The sequence below is a fragment of the Limulus polyphemus genome, unplaced genomic scaffold, assembly GCF_000517525.1.
Source record: "Limulus polyphemus unplaced genomic scaffold, Limulus_polyphemus-2.1.2 Scaffold284, whole genome shotgun sequence".
NCBI classification, from domain to species: domain Eukaryota; kingdom Metazoa; phylum Arthropoda; class Merostomata; order Xiphosura; family Limulidae; genus Limulus; species Limulus polyphemus.
Genome location: NW_013665894.1, coordinates 231,035 through 258,729, shown reverse-complemented (window position 1 = coordinate 258,729; position 27,695 = coordinate 231,035). Strand labels below are relative to the sequence as shown.

Sequence of the window (27,695 nt, the reverse complement as noted above, 5' to 3'; positions counted from 1 at the left end):
CCAGTGTCCTATACAATGAAATTATAAAATATTTAGACTTGAATTCAATATTTCTGTACATACAACTTAAAATCCTATTTGCCCTACCACTAGCAACAGCACACTGCTTTGGATGGCTTAAGAAACTGATCAACCATTACGCCAAGATCACTTTCTTTGGTAACACTGTTAAGGTTATTCTCATCCAAATTATATATATATATAATTCAAATTATGATAACCCACATGCATTATTATAGTTAACACCCATCTGCCATTTATTCGCCCAGCTCACTAAATGATATAAATCCTTTTGTAAAGCAGCAACATTCTCCTCACAGCTAGCAACACCCAACACCTTAATATCATCAACAAATTTAAGTAATTTATTGACCAATCCTTCATCTATGTCTCTTGTCATACCAGACAGTTTAAATTTATCAAATTTGTGATTCCTTTCTTTAAATTTATACCTTAGACTATTTGTGAAACAACCTGGTTTTAACTTGCAGCCACATTTTTCTTTCTGTAAAATATATGTTTATCTTGAGCATTTGAAAATTTATCTTTTAAAAATTTCCACATTTGATCACTACGAGACTGTTAAAGGACAAAATTTATGTAGTTCCTGTTCGTCTACAACTTAGAACCTAAATTAAAATTTCTACAAAAATCATGGAGAAAGATATATTCATATTTTGTATTGAAGTTTAGTTATGATACCTACATACCACACACTGTCTTCTTAAGTCATTTTTTTTCTAACGCTAAAGGTACCAATATTTGTATCTTACTTTGCAATTATTATACAGTACATTAAATAATAGAAAGCTATAGTTCACACATTTCATCAGAGTGGGTAAATAAAACAATATTTTATTCATTAACGTAATTTTATTGATATTTTAGCTTCATTTCTGTTGTCAAGTTAAATTTAGACGAAGATATCAAACACATTATTCGTAAAATGTCAAAAACATCCACTCATTATTTAATCTCCTGTCTAAATAATGTTAAAAATAAGACGTCTTAAAATGTGTTTCAACAGAGTTAACACAGTTGGAACTTATGTCGAAAGTTTTTTGTTTTGTATGGTGTTCTCACACCTCCAAATTCTGTTGTAGGTGAGTATCCGAGAGCAGGACTAGGTCGGACACAGGGTGAGCATGTTTCTGTGTGACAGGGATTCGAACCCGCAACCCTCAGATTGCGAGTCGAGCACCCTAACCACCTGGCCATGCCGGGCCATTTCGAAAGTAACGTGACTAAACATTGTGGACTGCATGAAAGACACCTTACTGGAAACACATTAAATGAAAAATTAAGTGTTTATTTAGATATCGTAGTAGTTCATATATTGCCCAGTGTTCATTAATTTAGTTATCGTGGTAGTTTATATATTGCCCAGTGTTCATTAATTTAGTTATCGTGGTAGTTTATATATTGCCCAGTGTTCATTAATTTAGTTATCGTAGTAGTTTATATATTGCCCAGTGTTCATTAATTTAGTTATCGTGGTAGTTTCCTTTATCACGCGATTTTAATTTAGCCTGGGTTTTCAGCAAGGTTTCTTTGATTCTGAAAATTAGTTTGATTTATGTTATTCTGCTGTGGTTTCGTTAGTATGTTACAGTTGTCGTGATCACGGGACGCACAGAGCAGCAGATCAACGTCTCAGCTAATCTTTCACATTAAAGCAATGTTTCATTCCTGATTGTAGCTTAATAATCAAATTCAGTTAAATTTGAGCATATGCACGATTAAGATTTTTTAAACTGTTAACAGGTTAGAGTAAAAGGACACCACTGCAAACACGAGAATTACTTGAAATATTCATTACCCACATTGCTTTTTAGTTGCAGGAGATGCAGTGTTTATTTGCTAAGTTATAACCGAAGTAAGCCAACTAACTTCACAAATTACATAATATCATCTAAAATTTGGTAAGAAACTATCATGCTGAATGTAAAAAACTCAATGTGTTTTAGTAAAAGTTTGTTGGATGTGGGCTAGCTAGTCCGAATATAATACACGATGAGTTCGATCCCCTTACTTAAAGCGTTTCGTTTTATCTGCATAATAACACTAGAAATATTTTACGTGTTTTATTTATTTACAAAGAACCTCAAAATATTTAGATCAGTTAGTAGTTTCCAATTAAAGGACTTATTTTCTTTGTTTACCTCCTTGCCGTTAAAGTAATGACCTAAAATGATTAACGTTGCGAAATGGTACAACAGTATTGAAAATCAAGAGAGAGCGATCCTTAGTTTTATTTGAAGCAATTCAGAAAGAAGTTGTAGCCTCTTTAAGAAGACTTCACACAGCTGTGGTTTTTTAGAAGAAGCATACCGCCTTGATAAACAAGACATTGTGTTTTAAACTTCATTACATATGAAGACAGTTTTACTTCATACATTTCATTAGTTGTGCGTCGAAACTTATTTTTCAAGTCAAGCATATGTACATATATTTTTCAAGGCATCTCAACTAGAATTCCCAAGAAACAAACACGACAGACAGTTGAACTGTTCCCAAAGCAACAGTTTTGTTTTTTGTTGTTTTTTTTTATTTCGCGCAAAGCTACTCGAGGGCTATCTTCACTCGAACGCCGAATTTTCCGTTGTGTGTCCGTAACCTTGCCATTGACCCACCGGGGAACCCCTAATTCTGAAGTGACAGGGTAAAGCGAAGCTAGTAATACCACCTACCGTCAATTCTTGGATTACTCCTTACTAACGAATATTGAGTTTGGCCGTATTAGTATAACACCTACCATGGCTAGAATAACGAGCGTGTTTAGCGACTAGTTTCGATCCCGTGCCCAACAGATTGTGAAAGAAATAGTGATACAAGTATGTGAAAATTTAATTTGTATATATCACATGCGACGTCACAGACTTAAGTGTCGTTAGGCGCTGGCACATGGGACTCGTGTCCCGAGTCCCCAGTTGGTGTCTTGAAAAGTCAGAATAGAAAAACCATGATTGATATCATGTTGAAACGCCGAAAATTCCCACGTATATCGGCCCGAGACCCGAATCTTTTAAGTACCTAGCAACGCCTCTGGCCATCGGTAACTTTATGGACTTAGAACACGAAAATATGTGGTCTCATTTCCTGCGGTGGGCAAAGGGAAGTAGCTCATTGTGTAGCTTTGCGCTAAAAATCAACAACAACCAACTCTAAATAAAATCGCTTAAAAACTAAGATGTCGATCGAGTCAAATTAATACGCACTCTGAGTTATGATACTGCACTGAACCAAAGTTCCTGGTACATTGTTCCATAATCTTAGATTACCTAAGTCAACAAACGTTCTCATTACACGTAATCAAGACGATAAACCCCATCACACACTAACATGTATAGGTCTACCACCTCCCAATGTGGATGAAACCCACATTCCAGGAGAGGATGACACAGAAATAAGGATCAAGTAGGTATAAGCATTACTGAAAAGTCGTTATCATCTAAAAAAAGAACATTAACACAAGTTTACTACCTTTCACATTCTCTTTATAAGGACATCACTTACTATAAACAGAATACCTGCATGAAAATTACCTGGATAAAGATACATTCTTTTCTAGTTAAGAAAAGGTAAAATATAGCGACTGTTTTAGCGACGGTAACTGTAAGCTGGAAACAGACCTACAAAACTGACGTTTATGTTAAATATCTAACTCCATAAGTGCCCATAGTGATAATAAGTTATCCTACGATTTAATATATGTTATTATTCAAATAGTCACATGGGTATATTAGTAAGACAGTGGTGAATGCCTAGTCGATATTGTATATTTGAAATAGGTTCCAAGGATTTGATATATGTACATATTTTTCATCGATTTTTTCCGTTAACTTTGAGCATTGATTAATTAGCTCTTGAAATCAACATGAAAATCTTTCTTTTTTCCTTCCCACATTCCAATAAATAGATATCTTACAGTAGTATCACAACTTTATATTGAGCATCAATATTTCCCCACTACTTCGAAAGAAAATGACTCTCACTAAGGAACATTAAGTTTTATATTGGGCTAAGACTTTTCTAGTTGTTTTTTATTTTACATTGCCGATTGATAAATGGTCATTTTTAGTCAATTAATTATGAGTTAAGCGCCATCTATAGTTTACTTACAGTAGTGTTTATATATTTATAACCAAAACACAAATAAGATTCACCTGTGGATACGAATAACAAAACGCAATAATATTATACTCTTCTGTTTTTTCACTCCTTTATTAATTTATTCGACCAGTTTTATGACTTCATCACTTTTCAGGATATAATTTTACAGAGAATTTTATTGCCCTTTTTGTAATTCTTGGTAATAGTTTCCACAGTTTCACAATTCACTTTACACAACCAGTTGCAAATGTGAAAGCGTAGAAAATATCACTAAGAATTACAAAAAGGGCAATAAAATTCTCTAATAAATAATAAGTGAAGTTGACGTTCCGAAAATTGTTTAATCTTGAAGTTCTTCTTCTTCACATCACTTATCCAGTTTGTAGGTTTTTCTCATAATTACTACAAAGCACATTCACACCAAGAGTATGTTTGAATAAAATTCTTTTTAAAATTACATTCTGGAGAGTGACGTTTAGAGTCACGAAACTAGTCGAAAAAAAACTGTTTATAATTTCGCGCAAAGCTACACGAGAGCTATCTGTGATAGCCGTCCCTAATTTAGCAATGAAATACTAGAGGAAAGGCAGCTAGTCATCACCACCCACCGCCAACATTACGGGAATAGCGGGGCGGCGTGTGTGTGCGTGTTTTTCGTCGCCACTAAGGGCGGAAAATTAGTAAAGTAAAGGATTTTACAATTTCTCTGAGGCATACTCAAGAACTCACGAAAGTGTCATGAGTATCAGAGCGCGGGAAGAATGAAAACCTTCGCTACTGACATCCAAACATGCATATATACACAAGCTGTTTTATAGTATAGGACAAATTAGGAATTTATCATATTTCTGCACGAATGTCTGTTATTGCTAGAGTTATAATTTATTACATATTTTCTAAGCATTACTTTCAATAATTTTAATTGTTTTTAAAATAGTGTCTAAGCGACACTATTTTAAATACAATTAAAATTATTGAAAGTAACTAAGCATTACTTTCAATAATTTTAATTGTATTTAAAATAGTGTCTAAGCGTTACTTTCAATAATTTTGTATTATATTTGAATGAATTTCGATTCTCATGAGAAAAATACATTTAGAATCATACAAAAAATCGTAGCAATTGTAGCCCACAATAACAACGTTAGCGTAAAATGACTAGTAAAAATATCAATATAAATGAGAACACATACTATGGTACACAAGTTCAGGTGCGAAAGAAGAAACGTTTTCTCCATAGTAAGGCATTCCTTACACGGTTTGATTAATAAAAGTTTTTAAAGAAATATATAAAGAAATGTTTAGTTCGTTGAAGCACATCTACCCACATTATAAAACACAAGAATATCATGACTTTGAAATCAAATTTGAGAAAACAAGATTAAATCTAACATGAGCATTAACAACACATCAGAAATATATACTTGATATTGAAGCCTCTTATTGACTGTCAAGATCAGTAGTTTCAAATAAAATGTTTAATAGTTTGAGACAGATCCTCGAAACTGATAAATTAGATTGAAAAGTGAACATAAATGTGCCCTGTTTTTCAAATTAAATTTATTGTTAAATAAGTTACTATACCATACTAGGACACTTGATCAAAATTACTAATTCTTTTGAAGCTGCCTGATTACGAGTTTGGCAGCTGTTTTTTGTTTTGTTTTGTATTTATAGACAGGTTTTAAGGCTTGATTCCATGTTAAAAGCTTTATCAGCTGGAAATATCCCCAGAATACAGTTCGAGTTGGAGAGACTGGGATAAATATAGATATAAATATAACTCGGTAAAATCTATGTTCTCAAGTGATTAATTAATTAGAGATTACAGGGATAGTAGAATCACTAAGAAGCCGTCACGAAATTCAAGATCCATGAACGATATAGGAGTTAAATAAACTGAAAAATTCCTTCTGGAAAATAAATAGACCGAGTAGCATTCATTCAGGAGAATAGTTTAAAACAAAACTGTATGTAATCAATGTATGCATATTGAACCTCTTAGCCTTCATTATCAGGAAGACTTTATCATAACATTTTGCCACTATTTCGTTTTTGGTCGTTGTGCAAGAAACACTGGTAAAAATGTTTAGACGCGACACCACTTTAATTTTTTTTTAATTCTGATTCTTGTCTAAATTTTTGAAACTTTTATAAGGAGTTAATTACTAAGATGATTTTCTTTTTCGTAACAAAATATTTATTGCCAAAAATAAATCAATTGTTAAAACTCACTGAATAATTATATTTTCTAGATAAGTTTTATTTCTGTGAGTCATAATACTTAAATAATCGATATATTGTTTCAAAGCAAGCTTTATGGTAAAAATAATGCATTCTGGTTAGTTGGTTAATGATACTTTTTTGTACAGTGATTTTTTGTGTGTGCCATTAATTCATTTTGTGAGTACTCTGTTATAAATGTCAGATATACTAAAGTAAACCAGAATTCTTGGTAGCCCTACGTGGAGCATCATACTTCCCAAAATAGATACGAGATGACAAATTCTTTTAAAAACTGGTTCTGCTGCACAAAAATACACAAACTTGGCATTTGTCATTTTCCCTTCACGCCTGGAACCGAGCCCGAAATTTGCCAGAAACTTCAAAATCCCAGTGCATAGATTTTTTTATAATAAAAACACTTTATTTCTGTTTTAATGCTTACTAAGAAGTCCACGAGAAAAAGCCCCAAATAATGATCATTTTGTCCATAATAAAAAAGTCAGCATGTCTGAACTTTCAGATATCAGATGTGAATATTGTAATTCAGATTCCAACTCTATCTAATATTCACTATAAAACCATCAGAACTTTGAAACAGCAAAATAATATACTGTGAAAACTTTGTATACACTATTTTGTGATTCAACTATACTATGTTGCTCAACCTTCTGAAAAGTTTAACTTCTTAGAAACTGATGAGCAAAATTTATAAATAATTCTAAGAAATACTGAGCATTTGGCAATGTTGGAGACATGATGATTCACGTTTTTATTTAGTACAACAGTTTCTCAAGCTTCTTTTTATATTTTCTTTATTATGTAACAATTAAAGAACATACTTGAACATTATAAATTATGCTTGTGGCCATAGGCTCAATTTCAGATATCCAATTTAATAGAAAAAAAAGAAAATAACCAAGAAGAAAAAAAACAACAACCTTAAACTAGTCTATCTGGATTACAGGCCTGGTGGTTAGGGCGCTCGACGCGAAATCTGAGGGACACAGGTTCGAATCCTCGTCACTTGACATGCTCGTTGTTTCAGCAGTGGAAGCGTTATAATGTGACGGGCAATACTACTCTTCATTAGTAAAAGAGTATCCCACGAGTTGGTGGTGGTTGATGTTGACTAGCTGCCTTTCCTCTGGTCTATCACTGATAAATTCGGGATGGCTAGCGCAGATCGCTTGGAGCGAAATTAAAAACAAATCAAACCATCTCCGGATTAAAACCCTTCTAATTATTTCATTATTTAGCTATAAAGAATAATACGACTTTGCAAAATAATAATAATAATCAGAATATTATTTCGGTTGTCTAAACGATCAGCTAATGGATATATCATTCATAGCGAAGTTATAGCAATATAAACTTTAATCTCATTAAAAGAATCTATAAACAAAACCTTTATTTGTTTCGCAACTTTGCTCACGGCTACACGTGTGTTATCTACGCAAGCCGCCCCTTGTTTTGAACTCGTAGAAAAAAAATGGAGCTAGTGAACAGTAGCCACCACACACTCTTAGGCTGTTCTAATTGAATAGTGTGATTTGACCATCATTCTTATATTGTACCCACGGCCCTAAAGTGCGGAGTGTGATTTGGTGGCAACGGAATATGAACCATGAACCCTCAGATTCACAGTCTGGCACACTAATCCTTAGACAATGTCCAAGCCATAAATGTCTGTCCCTTATGTTGACTACAGGCCTGTGATCAAGGCACGGCTTCACGCTAGTTGGCCAGTTTGGCAGTCGATTTGGAGCGAGCAACTTCATAACAAGCTTTTCCAAATTAAGCATACTGTTGTTGTTTGGCCGTCTAGTTTCCATAAGGATCGGCAGGAGGAAGATATCTCGTCTCGTCTACGCATTAGCCACAGTTTCGTGACTCATTGTTTTCTCCTGCAGGGGACCGATCCGCCAATGTGTGGTCTTTGCGACACTCAGGTCACTATTGCCCACGTTTTACTTTCGTGCCATCGCTACGACTGCGAATGCCATTGGCAATGGTGACACTGTCCAAGTTGATCATGTTTTTAGCTTTTTATGGGCCACCGGCCTTTCTAATTCTATTTAATCTTTTAACTCCATTTACGGACAATGTTTTGTTTTGGCTTGTTTTATCTTTTTTTTAATTTTTACAGTATTTTACTTTTGCTCTTTTTTTACTTTTTTTTCAGTTTTTGTACCGATTGTTTGGCACGGATAGTCCTGGTGCTTTGCGCCATAAACCTCCGACTAACCAAACAAACGAACCATAAAAGAATAAAAAATTCTAATTTAGCAACTCTATCCTTTACTATTTGTACAGCAATTTCCTTTTCATTTTGTGCGTCTATATGTGGAAAACATTTCACTCTCATTTTTTTCTGAGTCGAACGTCAATAATTAACAAAGCTGTATATAGCTTTTACTCTGTCGTTAACGTTTTATCATTAACTACTTATCGTGGTATTAATTTGACATATGTTGTTTAGATAAGTTAATGCAGTTGCTTATGTTTTTATACCTAATTAAGAGCATTCTTCGATACTATACTTGGTCCTCACCAACCGGATACAGTAAGTGATCTTTTATTGTTTTGTACAGTTTTTAATTAGCACTTTATGTATTAAAGAAGTATAACTACGACTTCTGGTTTAATTCATATATGTGTTTCAGGTTAGTGAATTCAATTACAAAATAATTCATTACTTTTAAAAACATTAAAAAATACACTGTAGTAAGCTATATTTTCAATGTTTTAATTTAGTTATTTGCTAGAGTGAGCTGTTAACGTGATGATAACACAAGATTTAGAAAGTTTATAAAAGTAGTTCTAAAACACCTAGAATGTTCGTGAATGTTATTAAACGAGAAAGTGTACGAAATATCTAGAAACAAGAATGCATTATAAATACTAGAATTAGTGAAGCATTGAGTATATTTTTCAGTTCGTTCAGTTATTGAGAAGTTAGCAAAGTATTCAGATCAATATTAGCTATCGCTTATATCTAATTATTCGATAGGCCGTAAAACTGTACAAATAATTTTATTTGTATGTTAGTCGTTAGGATCATCAGAAAGTAAATTTTTGTTGAAAGAGAAAACGGTATGGGCCTATAACTGTATACAAAGTTTGTGGAATAAACTAACTTGTTATCGTTACGTGGACTGGACTTCGCATTATTTTCACCAAGTACTTTAAAAACAATTTCCTAAACGATATATTTGATTAAACTTGTTACAAGAATATACCGTTTCTTTATCAATTGTCTTTCAAAAATAGTCTGGCCATACTTTGAACAAGCTTGATCTACAAGGAACTACAGTGGGTATAAATACAAATATATTTCAGAAAGGTAGTTTATTAGTGCTAAAATGTTGGTGAGATATCTAAAGATTGAAAATTTCATAAAATTATGTGAGAAGAGACTATAAACTGCTAAAAAGTAAAAAAATGGATACATAGAATAGTTACAATGCTTGGTCACGCGTGATCTGTTGAGTATGATATTGTTCAAAGTAACAACGAACATAATTATATAATAAATATAAAATGTTCTGGTTGGCAAGAAATACTGTGAAAGCGTGACGTCAGTTCACTTGTTAGGATTGTGAAAAGCTGACAAAAATAATTTTTGTAACGAAACTATACTGACTTTATTGCACTGAGAGGGTCACCATCTGTAAGAAGAGTACATGAGTGTGTGAGATTTTAGAAGGACTGAGAGAGGCAAACCATGCATAATCCCTATTAATGCTTGTTAGTATTTTTCTTGATATAAAGCTTATCAGCACTGGTATCTTAATAACTAGATACGAATTTTGTGCAGTAATGAGAGATGCTGAGCTCAGTTTGAAAGTGATTTGGAGGTGAGCATGTTTACGTTGCGTTAATTGTGAAGAATTATGACGAATGGTTGTGGTGTGGGTTACAATTTTCATGAAGGATTGTTTACAACAGAGTTATCTATTTTAATGCTAATATATAGTTTATTAGTATACAAATCTGGAATGTTATTCAAATGTTCTCTACTACTATTACCTACAGTTCAGCCAAATTATTCAGTTGCCTTTTGACCCTTTCAGCCTCAAGAATATTAATATTGGGACTTTGGGTAGACTAAGCTCTGGTTGTGAGTGTTCCATTAGCCTGTTTCCCGTCAAGAGGTCGTTATAACACATTTGCTGAACGCACATGCTTGTTATCATTGTCTTGTTGGAAGTTGAATCCATGAACGAAGTATCATGTTTTTGAAAGATTGGGATGATGGATCAGTAACTGTCTGCTTTTCGATGTCAGGATGTTACCATTTTTGTGTATATCACTGATACCGTCGTTTGAGATGCACTCTCAAACGTGTACTTATTTACCACATGCTTTACTGAAGATGTTGTACATTGACTATGATGTCATGCTCCTCTCGGCTGTCGAACAGTCATTGATTATTGCCAAACAGTTCAAACTTGTTGCCATCTGTAAAGAGCACACATCTTTAGCTTTCATTAATCCACAATTTTTGGTATGATGTCAATTTCAACCTATTACTTTGCATATCTTTTCTCACCAATGACTTTCGAGGCAGTTGCACATCTATTGAGACCATTTCGTGTTAATGTGTATCTTGCTCTTCTTGAGGTGACATTCACAACTATATTAAAGCAAAGTCATGAGCAAGATCTGTATTCGACTGTATCTCGTAACAACCATACCCTGAGATACTTAACATTATTTTTGAAAAGTTTCAGATTTCTAATTCGATCACTTCTAGTACTAACAGTACCAGTTTTCATACCCTCTTCAGAGTCTCGCATCAAGTTGCTACTGAAACAGGAGGCTTGCTGCGGTTTTTCGCAAGGAGTATCCTTGGATAGACAAAAATTTTAACTTCTACACGTTTGTCACGCGAAAAGTATTTCATTAATTGGAGCAATGACTGAAATTACACTACTACTGATACAAAAGAATAAACAAAACTCAGGTTCAGAACTATTACTTGGTATAGTATGATTGTCTTTACAGAATTCTATAGTGGTGTGATACTTTCTGGTTGTTTGGGTGACAAACAAGCGCAATGTAAACTATGATCACATAACTGTACTCTGGTGCAATTAATTGAAATATGGATGGCGTGCAGGTAGTATTTATTTTTTTATACAGTTTTATCTCACCGTTTCCATAATTATTTCCTATATTGCATGTTTCAACTAGAGCCGTTAATTTGTGTATCTAACTTATATTCTATAAGTATCTGAGTATTTAGCGCTGAGTATTTATTGATTTTATAGGGCCAGGAATGGCCAGGTGGTTAGGATGCTCAACTCGCAATCCCCGTCCCACCAAACATGCTCGCTCTTTCAGCCGTGGGGGAGTTATAATGTGACGGTCAATCTCACTATTCGTTGGTACAAGAGTAGCCCATGAGTTGGCGGTGGGTGGGGATGACTAGCTGCCTTCCCTCTAGTCTTACACTGCTAAATTAGGGACGGCTAGCGCAGATAGCCCTCGTGTAGCTTTGCGCGAAATTAAAAAACAAACAAACAAATAATAATCATTTTAATTTATAAAATGATCTGCTTATATAATTAGGACATCAGACTATTTGTAGACGGCTCTACCATTTCGTTTAATTCTAACACAAAATACGCGTATTCTTCAAGACATCATTAATGATTTTTTTTAATATACTGTTTTGGTTTAAATAAATTACATTATTTTTGAATTTATAAAAATAAATTTTTGTTTGTTGAATTTCAATCAAAACTGCACAAGGGCTATCTGTGTTAGCCAGTTCTTATTTTTAAGTGATAGATGAAAGGCAGATAGTCAACAACACCCACCGGCAACTTTTGGGCTGCTCTTTTCAGACTGAATAGTGGGATTTGACCAACAAACTTATAATATATCCACGGGCACAGTCCGACATGATAAGAACTGGGGCGTTTTCCCCCACCTCCCCTGTATCCACTGCAGGGAATTGAGCCCTGGATTTTAACACTGTAAGTCTGTAAACTTATCTTATATATTTTTTCTTTGTTTGAAGTTAAGTACAAAGCTATACAATGGGCTATCTGTGCTCTGCCAACCACGGGTATCGAAGCGGTGTAAGTCCGCAGACATACCGCTGTAATCTTGTTTCGAATGTAATTTTTGGGTATTTTAGCATTTATCCTAATCTCGGCTTTTTAATTTTCATTATTTATGACATTGTGTTATATATATATACTATAATTCATGACGAAAAGTTTATTTTATTCAAGTAATTTCTCTTTTACAAAATGGGGATATACATGGAAGTTTATATAGTTTCAGAATATATTTCCTGATTTACTCGAAATCTTTAGAGGGCGTTCATCGAATATGTCTCCTTCCATGGCTTAGAACGTGAGATTTGCTTCCACGTGGAGTTTGTTTTTTCGTCTCTAATTCATAGAGTAATAAAAGGTGAAACCATGAAAACAAAGCCAGTATCCCATAAAAGTGAAAACACTTTCAGGGTAAGGAAATCAGATTGTAGTTGTACTCAGTGTAATGATAAATTGACGTAAACTGTTATTAGTGTTAGTTAAATTCCTGACAATTAGATAGTAATATATGATAATCAGTAACATTAGAATGTATTGCATTTGATAAGTAGGCCTAACACATTAACAGTAGCATGTTACTGTCAGTCCAAGTTTCGGACACTTCTTTTTATATCAACTTTGGTGTTCCTGGCAAGAATTGTTTGTATTCTACTTTTCTAGGTTGCTTGGCGTTGGCGACTTAGGCTGTAAATGTAATCACAACCATTGTGTATATATACTGTTATTACTAATAATGAGTAATGTAGTCAAATGTAAAGAACTACATGACCATCATTCAGACAATCTAATTTTGATTATGGAACATTGTGCACTACTGGTTGCATCTAGTAACCATAACTAGCCTATCATGATTTAAGTTTTTGTAATTTGTTAAAAACTAGACAATTCGGAAAACAGAGTACATTTCAGGGGTGTGGAATTCATATCCTATGATACCTGGTACAGTAATATCTGTCTGAGAGAAACAGATTCTACCATTATAATTTGCCTGTGGGACAAGTATATGTATATTTTTCATGCTTTTGTTTTGGTGCTAGAGAAGCACTCCAAGTATATTTCTAGGGAGCTACCCAAGTTCCTAAAAGTTCTGAACTCCAGATATCTAGCACATATACATAAACAGTTCAAAATGTATGTCTACATGTCATATAAGAACTAAATACAGAAATATACTTATATCTTTAATTCACAAATGCTCAGTCACACACACAATCAATCACAAATATATTCAAATTTAAAGCAGTGGTATTATTACATTGTTTTTGTCTACAGTAGAGCCTAGTAAGATTTGACTGTCAAGTATAGGAAGAATATATAATATGATAAACATTACATGAAGCTTCAAACAGTTGTACACACATTTATATGTATATATATATATAAACTTATAAAAACTGTTTTCAATATGTATATATTAAACATAATTTCTGTTTGTGGCAGCATTAATGTAAACCATTATTTCTTTTATCACTTCATGCATGGGATATTCTACATGTGGTGCTGGAAAATCCTAATGAATGTTAAAACCATATAATACATGAATGAATATACATATTAAGAGCTTAGGTAAAAAATGTTGGGTGCTACTATAGCATGCAGTCTACACATATACTATCTTCATCACTGTTTTAATGATTCACTAAAACATAATTTCTTGCTAAATGAATTATATCCATTCCAAAAGAGTATCTTAAATTTAGGTTATAATTGTGCTAATTTTGATTGTTGGAATTTATTTCATTCCGATTTTATTTGCCACAAAGATGTTATGTAATGGTATTTTGTACTTTATTAGTTTAAAAGCATTATTTGTAATAAATGGCACTAATTGGAAATAAATGAAAGTTAAAATGGTGATGATGATAGCATCTGTGTAGACTGCACATTATAGTAGCACCAAATGTTGTATATGCCATTCCTGACAAAACTGAGTTGTCAGTGGCATTGTAGTGATGGATATGCAGCATTTTGATTAAAAAGATTGATAGATACAAAATGTTTCATCTAAATATAAAATAAATTTTGTAAAGTTTGAAATAATAATAATAATATTATTTTAGGTTTTATATAATAATTTCTAATGGTCTTATTTGATAAATAGCTTACTTTTAAATGTATATATATATATATTTGGAAAGCTGCATAAAAAAGCAAATTCTTCACACATACACTTGCATATACTGGTATAGAAAACCAAAATCCTAAATGTTATGTTTTTATCTTTTGTTTATTTTCTTTGGAAAGAGGAGGGGCAAGTAGATTTTCTATCATTCTGCCTCTTGGAGAAATGTTTTTTTTAATTTCAGCCCTCCTGAAACTATCTCAGGCAATTATAACTTTTTGCATAATCAGGCAAAGGTAGAGAGCAATTAATATTTCTATAATGTTACTCATGTAAAAAAAAATACTTTCCACACATTTCATTTCACAATAGCAAAGAAAAGATTGCTCAATATAAAATAAGTTGTCAGAGTATAGATTTGAATGCCTGATCCTGGAGTCATAAAACTAATACATATGCCTATTATGGCACCAAAACCTACTAGTGGCAGTGTCAAATACAACTGCTTACTAACACATGAATGGTGTAGCTGTGTATGTATACCCCAAAACATTGATGTCTGTTGTGTATATAGTCTTTTGAATAGTAGGTAAATAACAAGTCATGTCTTTAAATTTATGAATAGTAAGTGCATGTCCATCACATACATTGGTCACTACCTTGCTTCACCTGTTTTCTTACTTTATAATAATATTGACACCTTATAATCCAGTACATTACACTAATGTTGTTCTGATTCAGTGCCATTTGCTTATCTGGGCCAAGTGTGATCTCGTGGCGAGCTTGCTGGACTATGTATCTGAGGATCGACAGTTTTGGTCCTGTAGCCACATACAGAAGAAAAAAAATTACAAACTACACTTTTGGCAGTAGAGGCAGTATAAGAATAATGGTTAAATCCTACTTTTCAATTAAAGTGGCAAGTGCTGTCAGTTAAAAATTAAGAATAGCTAGCATATGTAGCATTTGTTTAGTTTTGCATAAATATCTCGAACAAACATTTGCTTTTCATGTACACTGGAAGTGGTAAAAATGAAATATGATACAAATACAATACACTGCTGCTCAAAATATCTTAAGTAATGTTATATTGGTGTGTCCAGACCAAGTTGTAAAGCTTTTAAAAATGTCTTTAATTTCTGCACTGCCAATTTTTCATGTAATAATTAAGTCTGATCTAGTTGCCATAGTTTCACAGTGTGTGCAAATATATATGCAGGAAACCATCTCATGGAATCTTATATATGTAACTAAAGTTATGTTATATATGTTTTACAAAGTATTCTGTTAGTGTTGTTTTAACCACAGGTACTTCCAATAAAGTAACAAACACAATGGGTAAATTTCACAGCTATAAAACCTAACTGCTATAAACAGTAAAGTATACAATTCATGGCTGATGCTACTACCTCAGTTAGGCTAATATGGTACATTTAAATAATTTCTGCTCAATTTATCGAGTCAAGTAGAACAATTTTACATGTAGTATTCTAACACAAATATCAAATATATATGTTTATTATATTTCATGCATGTAGCTATGTCTTATCTATCATTCTTCTTGCATGCTATGCAAATTGTTCCATTCTGCATGCTCCCACAAATTACAATATAAAACAGTAAGCACTTAATTATCAAAGCCTGATAATCTAATTAAAAATGCTTATGTTTCATTGAGGGACCAAACTGACTACTGACATTGAAATTTTAGCAGCTCAGTTGAAAAAAAAGAAAAAAGCTAGTGTTGGATCACTTGCAGATTCTTAGCTTTCATGCAGGCCTTGCATAAAAATGAATGCATTCTTTTATGCATCATATTCTAACCATAGACAATTTGAAACATCCACCGTGAATATGAAGTTGTCTTTACAAGACCTTGCTTTGAGTTTGGTATTTAAAAAAACAACAAAAAACTTGTTATAAATTCTATTTTAAAACCCAGAATTCTCTGTACACTTTTGGTTTCCTTATATGAAAAAGGATATTGATTTATTGGAAAGGCTATAGAGGAAGGCTACTAGGATATTTCTGCAGATGGAAGGATTAACTTGTGAGGATAGATAAGATCTTATAACACATTTTCCTTTGAGAAAAGAAAAATAAGAGATTGTGTTCTTGAATTTAAGATTATTTGGGGAGTTAATAAGGTGAAGATCTGATTTTTATATGTTGTATCTTGAAGACAGTAAGGCAGGACATAAGTGCAAGTAATAGGAAGAGAAGACACAAGTTTAAAATATGGAAAAGACAGTCTAGGCTCCAATTAAGATAGTTTTACTTTTCTAATATGGTGATTAACATATGAAATGAGATGTTGTTTGGAATATTGGTGACTGGTACTTTAGAAGAGTTTAAAAAGGGAATCAATAATTTCTGATAAAGTATATTACCTCATCTCACGTATATAGCTATTCTTGTTGAGTGCTGCCCTCTATATGCAAAAATTATTTTCTTTTACATGCCACGACCCTTGAAATCCTATGACCAACGTGGTTCAACTGCATCTCACATGTAAATCACCATGCGACAACCCTCCACCAATATGACTTCCTCTATTCGATTTTACCGAGCTATTGCTTCTCATTAATTAGTGATCGAATGCATACATTTTCTAATTATGCTCTTTTCACATGTTCATTTATTTCTTTATTTTTTTAGCAAAGTAGTGATTTACTTGATTTATTCATTTGCTACAGTTAGTTTTTTTCTATTAGTTTGCTGTAATAACTTACCTTTGTTTATTAATTTTCTTTCTAATTTTCGACTTCTTCACGTTTTAAGATGAATTCTGAAGTTTGTGTTTTACGACTTCTGATATTATTACTACTACTTCAAATGGCATTGCTGGCTTCAGATCTGGGCATCACAACTGAGATTTTTTGGATATCATTCGTCAGGAGATTGATTGTTATTTTAGGCATCCATTTTCTCCTGACAATGTTTGGGTTCCTCCTGCATTGTCTTAACTTGTTCATGATGAGGAGGATTTTGACAGCCTTTTTCCTCCTCCTAACTGTGACACGACTTCCCATGCATCTCCTATGATATCTACCTGGCCTAACTCTGCCTTTTTGGATATGCTTTCTCAGGTGGGTTATGTTTTCTTGTTTTCAGATGATACAGTTCCTTGTTTTCCCTCTTTCCCCTGACATTAGGGTTCACGCTGAGCATTTCATTTCTCAGTTGAGGGCTGGTGTTAGCATGCCTAAACCTACATGGACTTCTGATCATTATGATTTGGCATATCAGCAAGCTGATCCACCCTTTTTTCACTTCAGCAGTTGGAGTCACTTTTGTCCCTCATAATCCTATCAATTTCTTCCACATCCATTTTCCCACCTTTGTCTTACCCTTACAGCTATCTTACAGTGCTTCTCCAACATATATCTCCTTTCTGAAGCACTTCACTGATTCCCTAAGGGGTTTGGAGATACACTTTCCCTCCTTACTCCCCCTTGGCGGTATTGTCCTCTTTGGCCTTATCCCTTCACATTTGGTTTTGTTGCCATTGAGATCTTATTGGGAAGGATGCTGTCTTTTCACAGGTTCATCAAAATACCTTCCCCTTATATTCATGACTTCTGGATGGTTTATTTTCTTCATCAGTTTGGTTTTGGAGATTTTCCAGAGTCTTTGGAATCACATGTGGACTTTATGAGTCCACATCTGACCCTATAGTCTTTGGTTGCTCATTTGTCTTTCCCATAACTGTTTCTCATCCTGCAATCTCCCATCCTTTACCAATTCCCACCACTAAGGGTTTGAAATTTCACCGTGTATTTCAGTGACTATCAGGTGGTTTCTGGTTCAGTAGGGGGCACGTTTGGCTGTGGTGGTTATTCACTACTGATTCTTGGGTGATCAAAGTTTTGTCAGAAGTATTTTTCATCCTTTTCCTTTCCCCTACACCTTTGTTTCCTGTACCACTTTTTTTCCCATTAACTTGGGATCGAGCTCTCTGTCTGCATTTATCCAAGGTTTGCTGACTCTTCTTTTACTGAGAGCTATTGAGCCCATCAGCCAACCTTCTTCAGGATTTTACTCCAGGTTTTTTGTTTTGTGATCCATTTGTCCTGCCTCAACCAATTTCTGGATCTTCCCCAATTTCCCACGGGGTCCTTTATCACACTCAAGGTTTTTTCTTCAGGACTATGGATGACCATGTTAGATTTCTCAAATGCATATCTCCATATTAATATTTCTCATCAGTCCAGATGCTATCTTTGGTTTGTCCACTGCATGGTTGTGTATCAGTTTCGTGCCTAGTCTTTCGGGCTTGCTTCAGTATTGTATGTATTTTATGGGTGGTCAAGGCATTTGCCCAACTGCTGTATGCTCTAGGGTTGAGTTTGCACCACTTCATGGATCACTGATTCTTGTTAAATCATTCTGAACTAGAGTCTTCTCAATTCACACATCTGCTGCTGATAGTTGCAGCTCATGTTGCTTGAATTATAGAGTAGGTATAGTTTTCCTTTTGCCTACCCATTATCTTATCCACTTGAGTGTATTTTTCAATACCAAACTCATTCAGGCCCAACCTTCCCCCGTTTGATAGTGTTTTCAGTTCTCCATGCATTTACTGGTTCATTTGTTTCTGCGTGAGTGGTTCTGTCACTTTTGAGGACTTGGGCTTCTATGGAAGTACTAATTTCTCTGTGTTGGGCACATATGCATTCTCTTCAGTGGACTCTGCACCACCAATGGAATCATACTTGGACTCCCCAGTTACCCTTCCTCCTTCCCTTACAGACTATTTGCATTGGCAATTGAACAAGTTTTTTCCTCTAGCCTGAGGCCACTGTTGCGCTGAAGGTTTCCAGTCAGGTCGGTTTTCTTTTGATGTGAACTGCCACATTGGCACATTCCTTCACACTGTCATTCAGATTTGGGTTCCCAGATGTATGGGTGGTTGTGGATTTGCACACATGCTCCGTTTAGTAGATTGGTTTGATATGTATATAATTCTGTTCTACTCAACTTGAGGTGAAGATGGTGTGGACCCTTCTCTTACCATGGGGCAGAAGTTGTAATCCTGATGCTTTTTGGTTTAGGACTGGAGTTGACTGGCCGCATACAGTCAGTCATGCCCTAGCTACTATACACCTTGGAGCACATTCATTTTAGCTTTCCCCACATTCCTGTCAGTAGATGGTTCTTCTACAGTCTTTCTTCACTGGGATTGAGATTCCATGATATTGTGGTTCAGATTCAAACCCACCAGGTTTTTCTCTTCCTTTTGGTTGTGGTCTTCCCACTTTCTGCCCATGTAAGTGACACCTATTTCCACGGTGGGTGCTGTATTTACCTGGTACATAAGTGGTGTGGTCTCTCGTGTGTATTTCTCTCCCAATAGGGATCATATTTTATAGGTGTTCTCTGGACACTTTTGAAGAATACTTTTTCTAACCTTCCCACCAGTCCCTCCACCTATTCAATGTGGGAGATCTAACTATACATATGAGCAGAAGTAATGTACTCTATTGGAAGTTATTATTTTCATATACTAAAAATATATTTCTGATAGATACTTACCTACTCTCACACTTCCCACTCTTCCTCCCCACTGAAAGCCAGTGCTTTCTTTTCTACCTAATCTCGAAGTGATAGTTTACTGGAATTGAATAGAGGGAGTCACATGTGTTGAACTCCTATTGGTGGAGGGTTGTTGCATTATGATTTACATGCGAACCACGTGTAAACATTTTTTGCATATAGAGGGCAGGACTGAACGCGAATAGCTACACATGTGGGAGGAAATAAGTACCTATTGGAAATTTATTTTCAGTATAGGAAAATAATAACTTTCTGGAAATTAAAAGATGGGTTTATATTTTACTTTTTTCTCAGAGATAGATGTGAAAAGATAACTTGAATGACTAAATGGAAATGGTTTCTGATTGTTATATTATGAATGCTTCACTGAAACCAACTAATTATATTTAGTAGAGTTTGGAAAATGACATTTATTGTTTAACTAAAACTGTGAGAGGTGTAGTCTGATCTCTGATTCATAGAGATCTTCATTGGCTGCCAAACTGTTTATAGAACCAAGCTGGAAGTTTGAAAAATTCCATACATGCAAGTAGGGTTTCATGCTAGATTGGGAGAAAGTTAATCAGTACAGGCAATTAATGATTGTTGGTGGTGACTGTGGAGATCAATAGCTAAACTCTAGACTAACATAATGAAAATAAAATTCTACATTTAACAGGAAACAGGCTGCTACAAATGAAAAACATCCTATATTTTACTTGAATAAATATTATTTCAAAACATACAAACATTAATAATTTAAGTGTCTGAAAAAGAAATTAGAAAAGGGTTATCAACATAGCTTCAAAGTACTTATTTAGTAGTGTATTCTACTATAAATGAGCTTAACTTTTAACCTTTGGTTCACACTAATGGTTTAAGACTGTTTACCCTGCTTGCTGAGCTGAATATACATGGAGCAAAGCCCAAGCAAATTACTATGTCTCCTAAATATTTCAAAAATATCAAGTTTACAATGGAAAATCCAACTTGTTTCCTTAAGCTAATGACATTGTAGCTTCAACCAGAGCTGAAAACATATATGTCAAACATTCAAACACCAAATTGACTGTGTTTGTACTGCAGTTGGTTTCATTTGCCATTTACTTGGTTCATGTGGCCCACAGGACTGAGATGAGGGTGGCAGATCTGCTTGTTAAAAAAGCTGCTTCAAGGTCTGACTGAGCTTAACCCTTTGAGTGCGTAATTAAATTTTGAGTGATGGAAAATCTATTAGTTTCGCTTTTGCTTGGTGATGTACGCACACTTGGTACTAAGGCAGGAAATTTAAGGACATGTGAGTATCACGATTGTTGCACTAGGTGGAAAAGTTTTTGTAACACCGTGGGGTAAGTCTTCTTGTTGCACCAAACGGCTATAAATGTCAAGTTTGATATATCTGATTATAACATCCAAAGGGTTAAGCCACAGAATAGGGTTTACACAGACATCTTGACAAACATGAGCAACAAAATATAATTAGAAGTTTGAGCAGTAGATTTAATATGAATATGTATAGACACATATGTTGTCAGGAATTTTGAACATTTTGTCAGTTAAAAACAATAACAAACTACATAGCTAAAAAAATAGAGAAGTTACAGTGTACTGAGCTAATCAAATGTCAGGTACTTCTTAATCATCCATTCTTGTAAAATAAACATTTTAACATATCACAAACTTTACTTACAAATCATATACAAATGTTAAATTAACTACAAACATATTCACTACCCTTGAAGGCAATTTAAAAGTGTAACATACAAAACTTGTGTATAATGTACAAATAACTGAAGAGAAAATAGCATCGATCAATGTGTCAGTTGATTTTCACAAATACATGTAAATAGTTGTGTTATTTTTAAGTTCAAAATAAGAACAGAAATATATTAGAAAAGTATTTACTACCTAATTGTATAAGTAGAATACAATAAATGACAGTGTTCAAAAGTAAGAATAAGAAAAATTATATGTAGAATGTTGCCAAAATGTCCAAAACAATCATAATCATGAAAAACCAAACCATAAATTAATGATCAACAAAATGAAAAAAAAAAGATTGAATAAAATTTTAGCTTGGTCCCTTCTTTTTCAGGATAATGTATTTATAGGTGTGATATGACTTATGTTGTACTACTACTACTACTACTGTTTAAAAACAAAGAAGAATTTCCACACCTTAACTACATGTATTTTGATATGTGAAAATTGCCCAAGTATATGCAGTAAAATATCACATTCTGTGTAGTTACTTAACAAGATTAGATTTAAATCTAATACTACTTTCTTAAGGTAACAGGTAATTGTAACTGTTACTGAAAGTAATAATCTGTTTGTTTTCTTTTATCCTAGTTCCAAACATTTTCAGAAAGAATAGCAGCCGTTAATATTGATGTTATTCACCGAATTGGTCAATCCTCACAAGTACCAGAGGAAAGAGAAACATTTCTGTTGGAGGCTGTAGAGAAGTGGAGTGATCTAAATTGTACTGAAGAATTTGGTAAGAGTTTGATAAATAATACTGATAAATATTCTCGTGTGTTGTAAAAGTTCTACATCTTAAAGATCAATGAATTTCAATAACAAATTTGATAATGTAAATGCAATATTGCAATTACCATAAACTTGTTTATTAGGTAAATTTTTTATTAAGTACCTATAAAAATGCATATAAAAATGAAACTTGGAAGAACTGTAAAAAAAAGGCAATTTTAACAAATAATTTTGAGGCTTATACCAAAATAGTATAGTGAGATAAACTCCAAATCAACAATGAAATGATGATCTGTATTAATTAAGCCAATATTTGTTGCTTGTAATTACAGTTTTGTTTTCAACATAATTTAACTGATGTCTGATGTGAATCCGCTGGTTTGTAATATTCAAAATATGTAAAGATTCCTGGTCAAATATTTGAAGTTCCCAATTAATAAGCATTATAATAATCACAGTTATAGCTTGTGAGTTTTATAGCAAACCAGTAATATATATATTATCTTTGATGCATCACATTTGTTATACTTATAGGTGTGAGGAGAGTTTCTCAAAATTTCAGCTTATGCAACAATATAAACAATACATCAGTGTTGGCATACACATACATTCTTACACTCGAGAATTTTCTACAATTTTAATGAATAGGTAGGAATTTCACAATACAGATTTAACAGCATAAATTATGTTCATTTTTACATATAAATTTAACTTAAACAAACATCAATATTAAAATATATATACGATAGTAAATCCATCACAATATGCATTTTGGAGTCCCTAGAGGTTATCCAAATGTAATATGCATACTGTACAATGAGAAAAGTATTTTCTGATGTGTTATCATACCCACTCTCACAAAAAGCATTTTTTTGATTTATACTGCCCTTTGTTGGCACAGATTTTTGCTCACTACTAGCCTTGATACTCTCAGTTACCCTCACATATATTAACATGAGATATCTGCATACTAACATGCAAATCATTATGCAGCAATCCTCCACCAATAGGAGTGCGACATTACTCCTATCGTAGCTAGCACCATATCTAACCTTGCAGTTTTAACCACACTGAAGATTGGCAGTCTTCTTGTACAGACATGTTTTTTGCTTGTGGTTTGATTGACTTATAAAAAAGTTTTTCTTTTCTTGTTTTTCAGGCCTATCAACTTCTTTTCTAAATCAGTTACATTCTCTATTTAATTTTTTGTAAATTCTGGTGGAGAGTTACAAATTATATTTTATCTTTTCTCTACTGCTTCACTTTCATGAGTTCTGCACTCACAGTTTTAGGTGGTCACGACTACAACTGCTTGCAGTGGATTTCCTGACCACATACATGGGATTGGAACTGAGGTTGTCGGCACATGTAGTGATGGCTCTGGTGCACTAGGAAATTGGTCAATTTCATGCTACATTCAGAACATGTTCAGGATTGTCCTGTCATACCTGCTGAAGGTTTGATTGATTGGGAAGAGGCAGATTTGGGCAGCCTTTTTCTACTCCTGAATGGCCCACTCAGTCACGTGTCATTTCAGGGGAATTGCCCAGGCCTCCTTTGCCTTTTGTGGGTTTGATTACTCTGGCATATTATGTTCTGTCTTTCTCTCTAGTTCCTATGGTTCCACCCCTGCCCTTCTTGGGGATGAGCCTTTGGGTCAATATTAATTATTTCCTTCTTCCCCAGTTATTGGGGTTCATGCAAGTTGGGTAGTGTTGCACTCCTATTGGTGGAGGGTTGTTGCATAATTATTTGCATGTTAGTATGCAGGTATCTCATGCTAACATATGTGAGGGTAAGTGGGAGTATCATGGCTAGTGGCCAGTGAAAATATTCGCGGATAGGGGCAGTATAAATCGAGAAACACTTTTTGTGAGAGGGGTTAGGAACATATCAGAAATTCATTTTCAGTTTAGGAAAATGTTAACTTTATTCTTAATTTGTACGTCACTCTTATCTCTCTGACTCTGAGTATGACTGATGTCGTCAATTCATAGATACATCTTGAGTATACATACTTTTGTAACACATTTGTTTTCTGTGTACAACAGACTTGTACATTTCATTAAAAGCTTGCCACATTTTGTGTATATACACATAGTAAATTTAGAATTATAGTCAAAATTCATTCTCCAATATGGTGTCAGTCCAATAGACTGGCCTATGCTACATGCACATTTGCATCAAACCCTCAAATATTGATGATTTTTCTGCAAACTATATAATCACACTGTGAGCGTATAAGTTAAACTAAATATCATAAAAAGTGTCATTTCCATATGAATTCCATTCTGCAAATACATTACTGATTGGACTAAACTACAGTAATATAAGTGAATATATATATTCACATTTATCTTGGGGTTAACAATACTTCTGAGATCTATGGATAGAGCTGGTTGAGTAACTTAATATAATTGATTACCTGTTAGTGTCAGCTACATCAGTTAGTCTATGAAATAATCAGTTAATCAAATTTACAGTTAAATCAAATAACGTCCCCAAAATAATCTGCTAGCATTTCTGGTTATTACTGTATTTGATTATTCCAACCATCCAGTAATCATGTTTAAAATTAAGTCAATTAATTTCATGACAATAATCAAGTAATCAGAATTGGTGTTCTGATTATTACTGTTTTTGAGTATACTAACTATCCAAATAATCGAAATATCATCCCTTCATTTGTTTGTTGTTGAGCACAAAGCTACACACCTGATTCATCTGTGCTTTACTATAAAACTAACAACACAGATTTGTAATAGTTAGTAATAAACATAAATAAAGTGTAATTAATAGCTATTCTAATCATAAAGTACTTATGCTTTTCCACTTTGGAGGCTTGGAAAAATTGAAAACATAGAATTGTATTTTCTTTGCCATATTTTGTAATAACCATCAAAATTATGCTTAATGTACTCTGAATTAGTTAATAAGCACTAATGAATTTGTTATAGGAAGTGCTATCGGTAACTTTTAATACTTTTGTTTGTTATGAATTAAAATAATTTTAGAATGAAATTTTAAAATGTATTTTAAGATACTTTTTAAACTACATCTGTATCCAATATGTCTTATTGATATAAGACATGTAAAAGTACCAGACTCTGGCCATTTTGAACCATTGTGAGAATACTCACAGTTGTTTATAATTCAGACTTCAGTAATTTGCAAAAAGTTATAGAATTGTCAGTATTTTTATTCCATTTATATGCTTTTAACAATAGTTTTAAATGACTTAACTCTAACCTTTCAGATAATTAGCAAATTTATACTTTATATAAACTTGATAATAGATGATTAGACATTTTGCTGACAGGAAAATGATCTTAGAGATAAATGTTACTGTTTATTGTGGTTGTCTTCCAATACATTAGGAAGTTGCTTAAAGATAATTAGCAGGTGAAGTATGGTTAAAAATTTAGTTCTTTTGATGTATCAGCATCATTGTCATTATAATATTTGTATTTTGGCATTAAATGATTTATTCTCTGTACAAGTATCAGATAGATTTGCTAATAACATTATGGTCAACCAGGAAATTTGTGGAGTAGACTATATTTGAAAACTTGACTGTATTCATTTACACAAACTAAACAAGAAGAAAATACAGTATGCATACTTCTGCAGACAATACGATTGTTTCTTCTACCTGATTTTGATTAGATCCATAACTTTCTCTTTTGCAAGGTAGATTGCTGTAGATCTAAACTTGTTGATCTCCAAAAGGAACTGAACTTGTAGATCTCCTGTTAGAACTAAGAAGTGAAGCTTCAATCTAACAGGTAACCTTGGTTTCTTTGTTCAGTCGACGGTGTCACCTCGAAACACTTGTTCTCTCGCAGCATTCACTGAATGTAACATACAAGCATCATCCATTCAGCTAGAAAGACGTATTGTAGTTGGTGACCCATTCAACATGGATATACGATGTTCTGCAATATTCTCATGTGCAGAATAGATATCATCTGTTATAGAGAATAAAGGAACAGAGCAACTAAAACAAGGCAACTTCAATGGTTTCCTAGACTATATGTCTATGCCAAAACTGCATAGAAATTAACTAAATATATTTTTTTAAATTCCTATATAATCAAAAGCAGAGAAAAAAATATATGACATATCTGCATATCACACATCTCCCTTCCAATCCTTTTCTGGCTACTTTTCACCTTGTTATCAATGTAGGTTATCAACATCTACCAATCTCTTTATTGGAATAGGGGACCTCTTCTTCTCAGGAAAGTTTTGTCCCAAATTCATTTCTTGTACTGCATACTCTCATCATATTACATAATGTTCTCTTTTATTATCTGTATCAGCAAGAGCTTGTTCACTTATTCCATTAAAACCCATTACAATTGCATCTTTAGGTTTCTGCCACATTGATAGAAACTCCACCTTCTCTCCTTCAGTACTTTTTCTGTAGTTGCTCTCTACAGTCACATTCAGGTGTATGAAGATAATTTATGTGAATACTTTTAATGAAATCACCAAACACATATGAAGATACATATTTTAAAATGGTTATATTTCGTTATTTTGTATGGAGAACTGGTAGGAAGGATAGTTAACACCTTTGCATGAATTTTTATCAGGTTGACAAGTTCATTGAAACACTGTCTTTTCCACAAGTTCTCTAAGCATTCAATACATTTGTTATGTTACACTAATATTTATTTGCCAGATTTGTTTTTCAAGAAGCATATATATATATATATATATATATAAATGTAAATTTTATTTAGATAAGTTATCTAAGAAGATAGGGAGAGATATACAGCTGTTACCTCAAGTTCTGCACAGAAAGGTAAGTTGTTAACAAACCAATATTTAATAGTTTCATTTTGAGTTTACTTATCAATGAATCATATTATATTACAAGCTACAGTTTTTACAGTAAGTAAGAAAGCTTTGTTTTAGAACATATACTATGTTATTTTGATCACTAGTGGGAACAAGTACACAGGTTTTACCGATAAGTATTTAAACAATTGATTATAAAGTGCATAAAATTTGAAGAATACAAATCTTCTCAAGAATAAATATAATTAATGAATAAACAAACTTTTTACGGTAGTGAAATCAATTTTAATGTAACTTTTTGCTAATATACAGAAGAAATTTACCCAAGTTTTACTGTAATGAATATCAAAGAATATAAACAAAATTTTGCTTTTATAGCTTTAGATTAA

At 33.4% G+C, this 27,695-nt stretch overlaps 1 protein-coding gene across 1 annotated transcript in view; it reads left to right on the top strand.

Moving 5' to 3' along the window:
- Positions 1-12,686: 12,686 nt before the first annotated feature.
- LOC106457035 (small subunit processome component 20 homolog) overlaps positions 12,687-27,695 on the top strand; it is a 184,195-nt gene continuing 169,186 nt past the window's right edge. Inside the window, exons 1-3 of the mRNA XM_022382842.1 lie at positions 12,687-12,821; positions 22,360-22,507; positions 27,249-27,310. Of these exons, the coding sequence (XP_022238550.1) occupies positions 12,777-12,821; positions 22,360-22,507; positions 27,249-27,310 (255 nt within the window). The 5' untranslated portion in view covers positions 12,687-12,776. The remainder of the gene's footprint in view (positions 12,822-22,359; positions 22,508-27,248; positions 27,311-27,695) is intronic.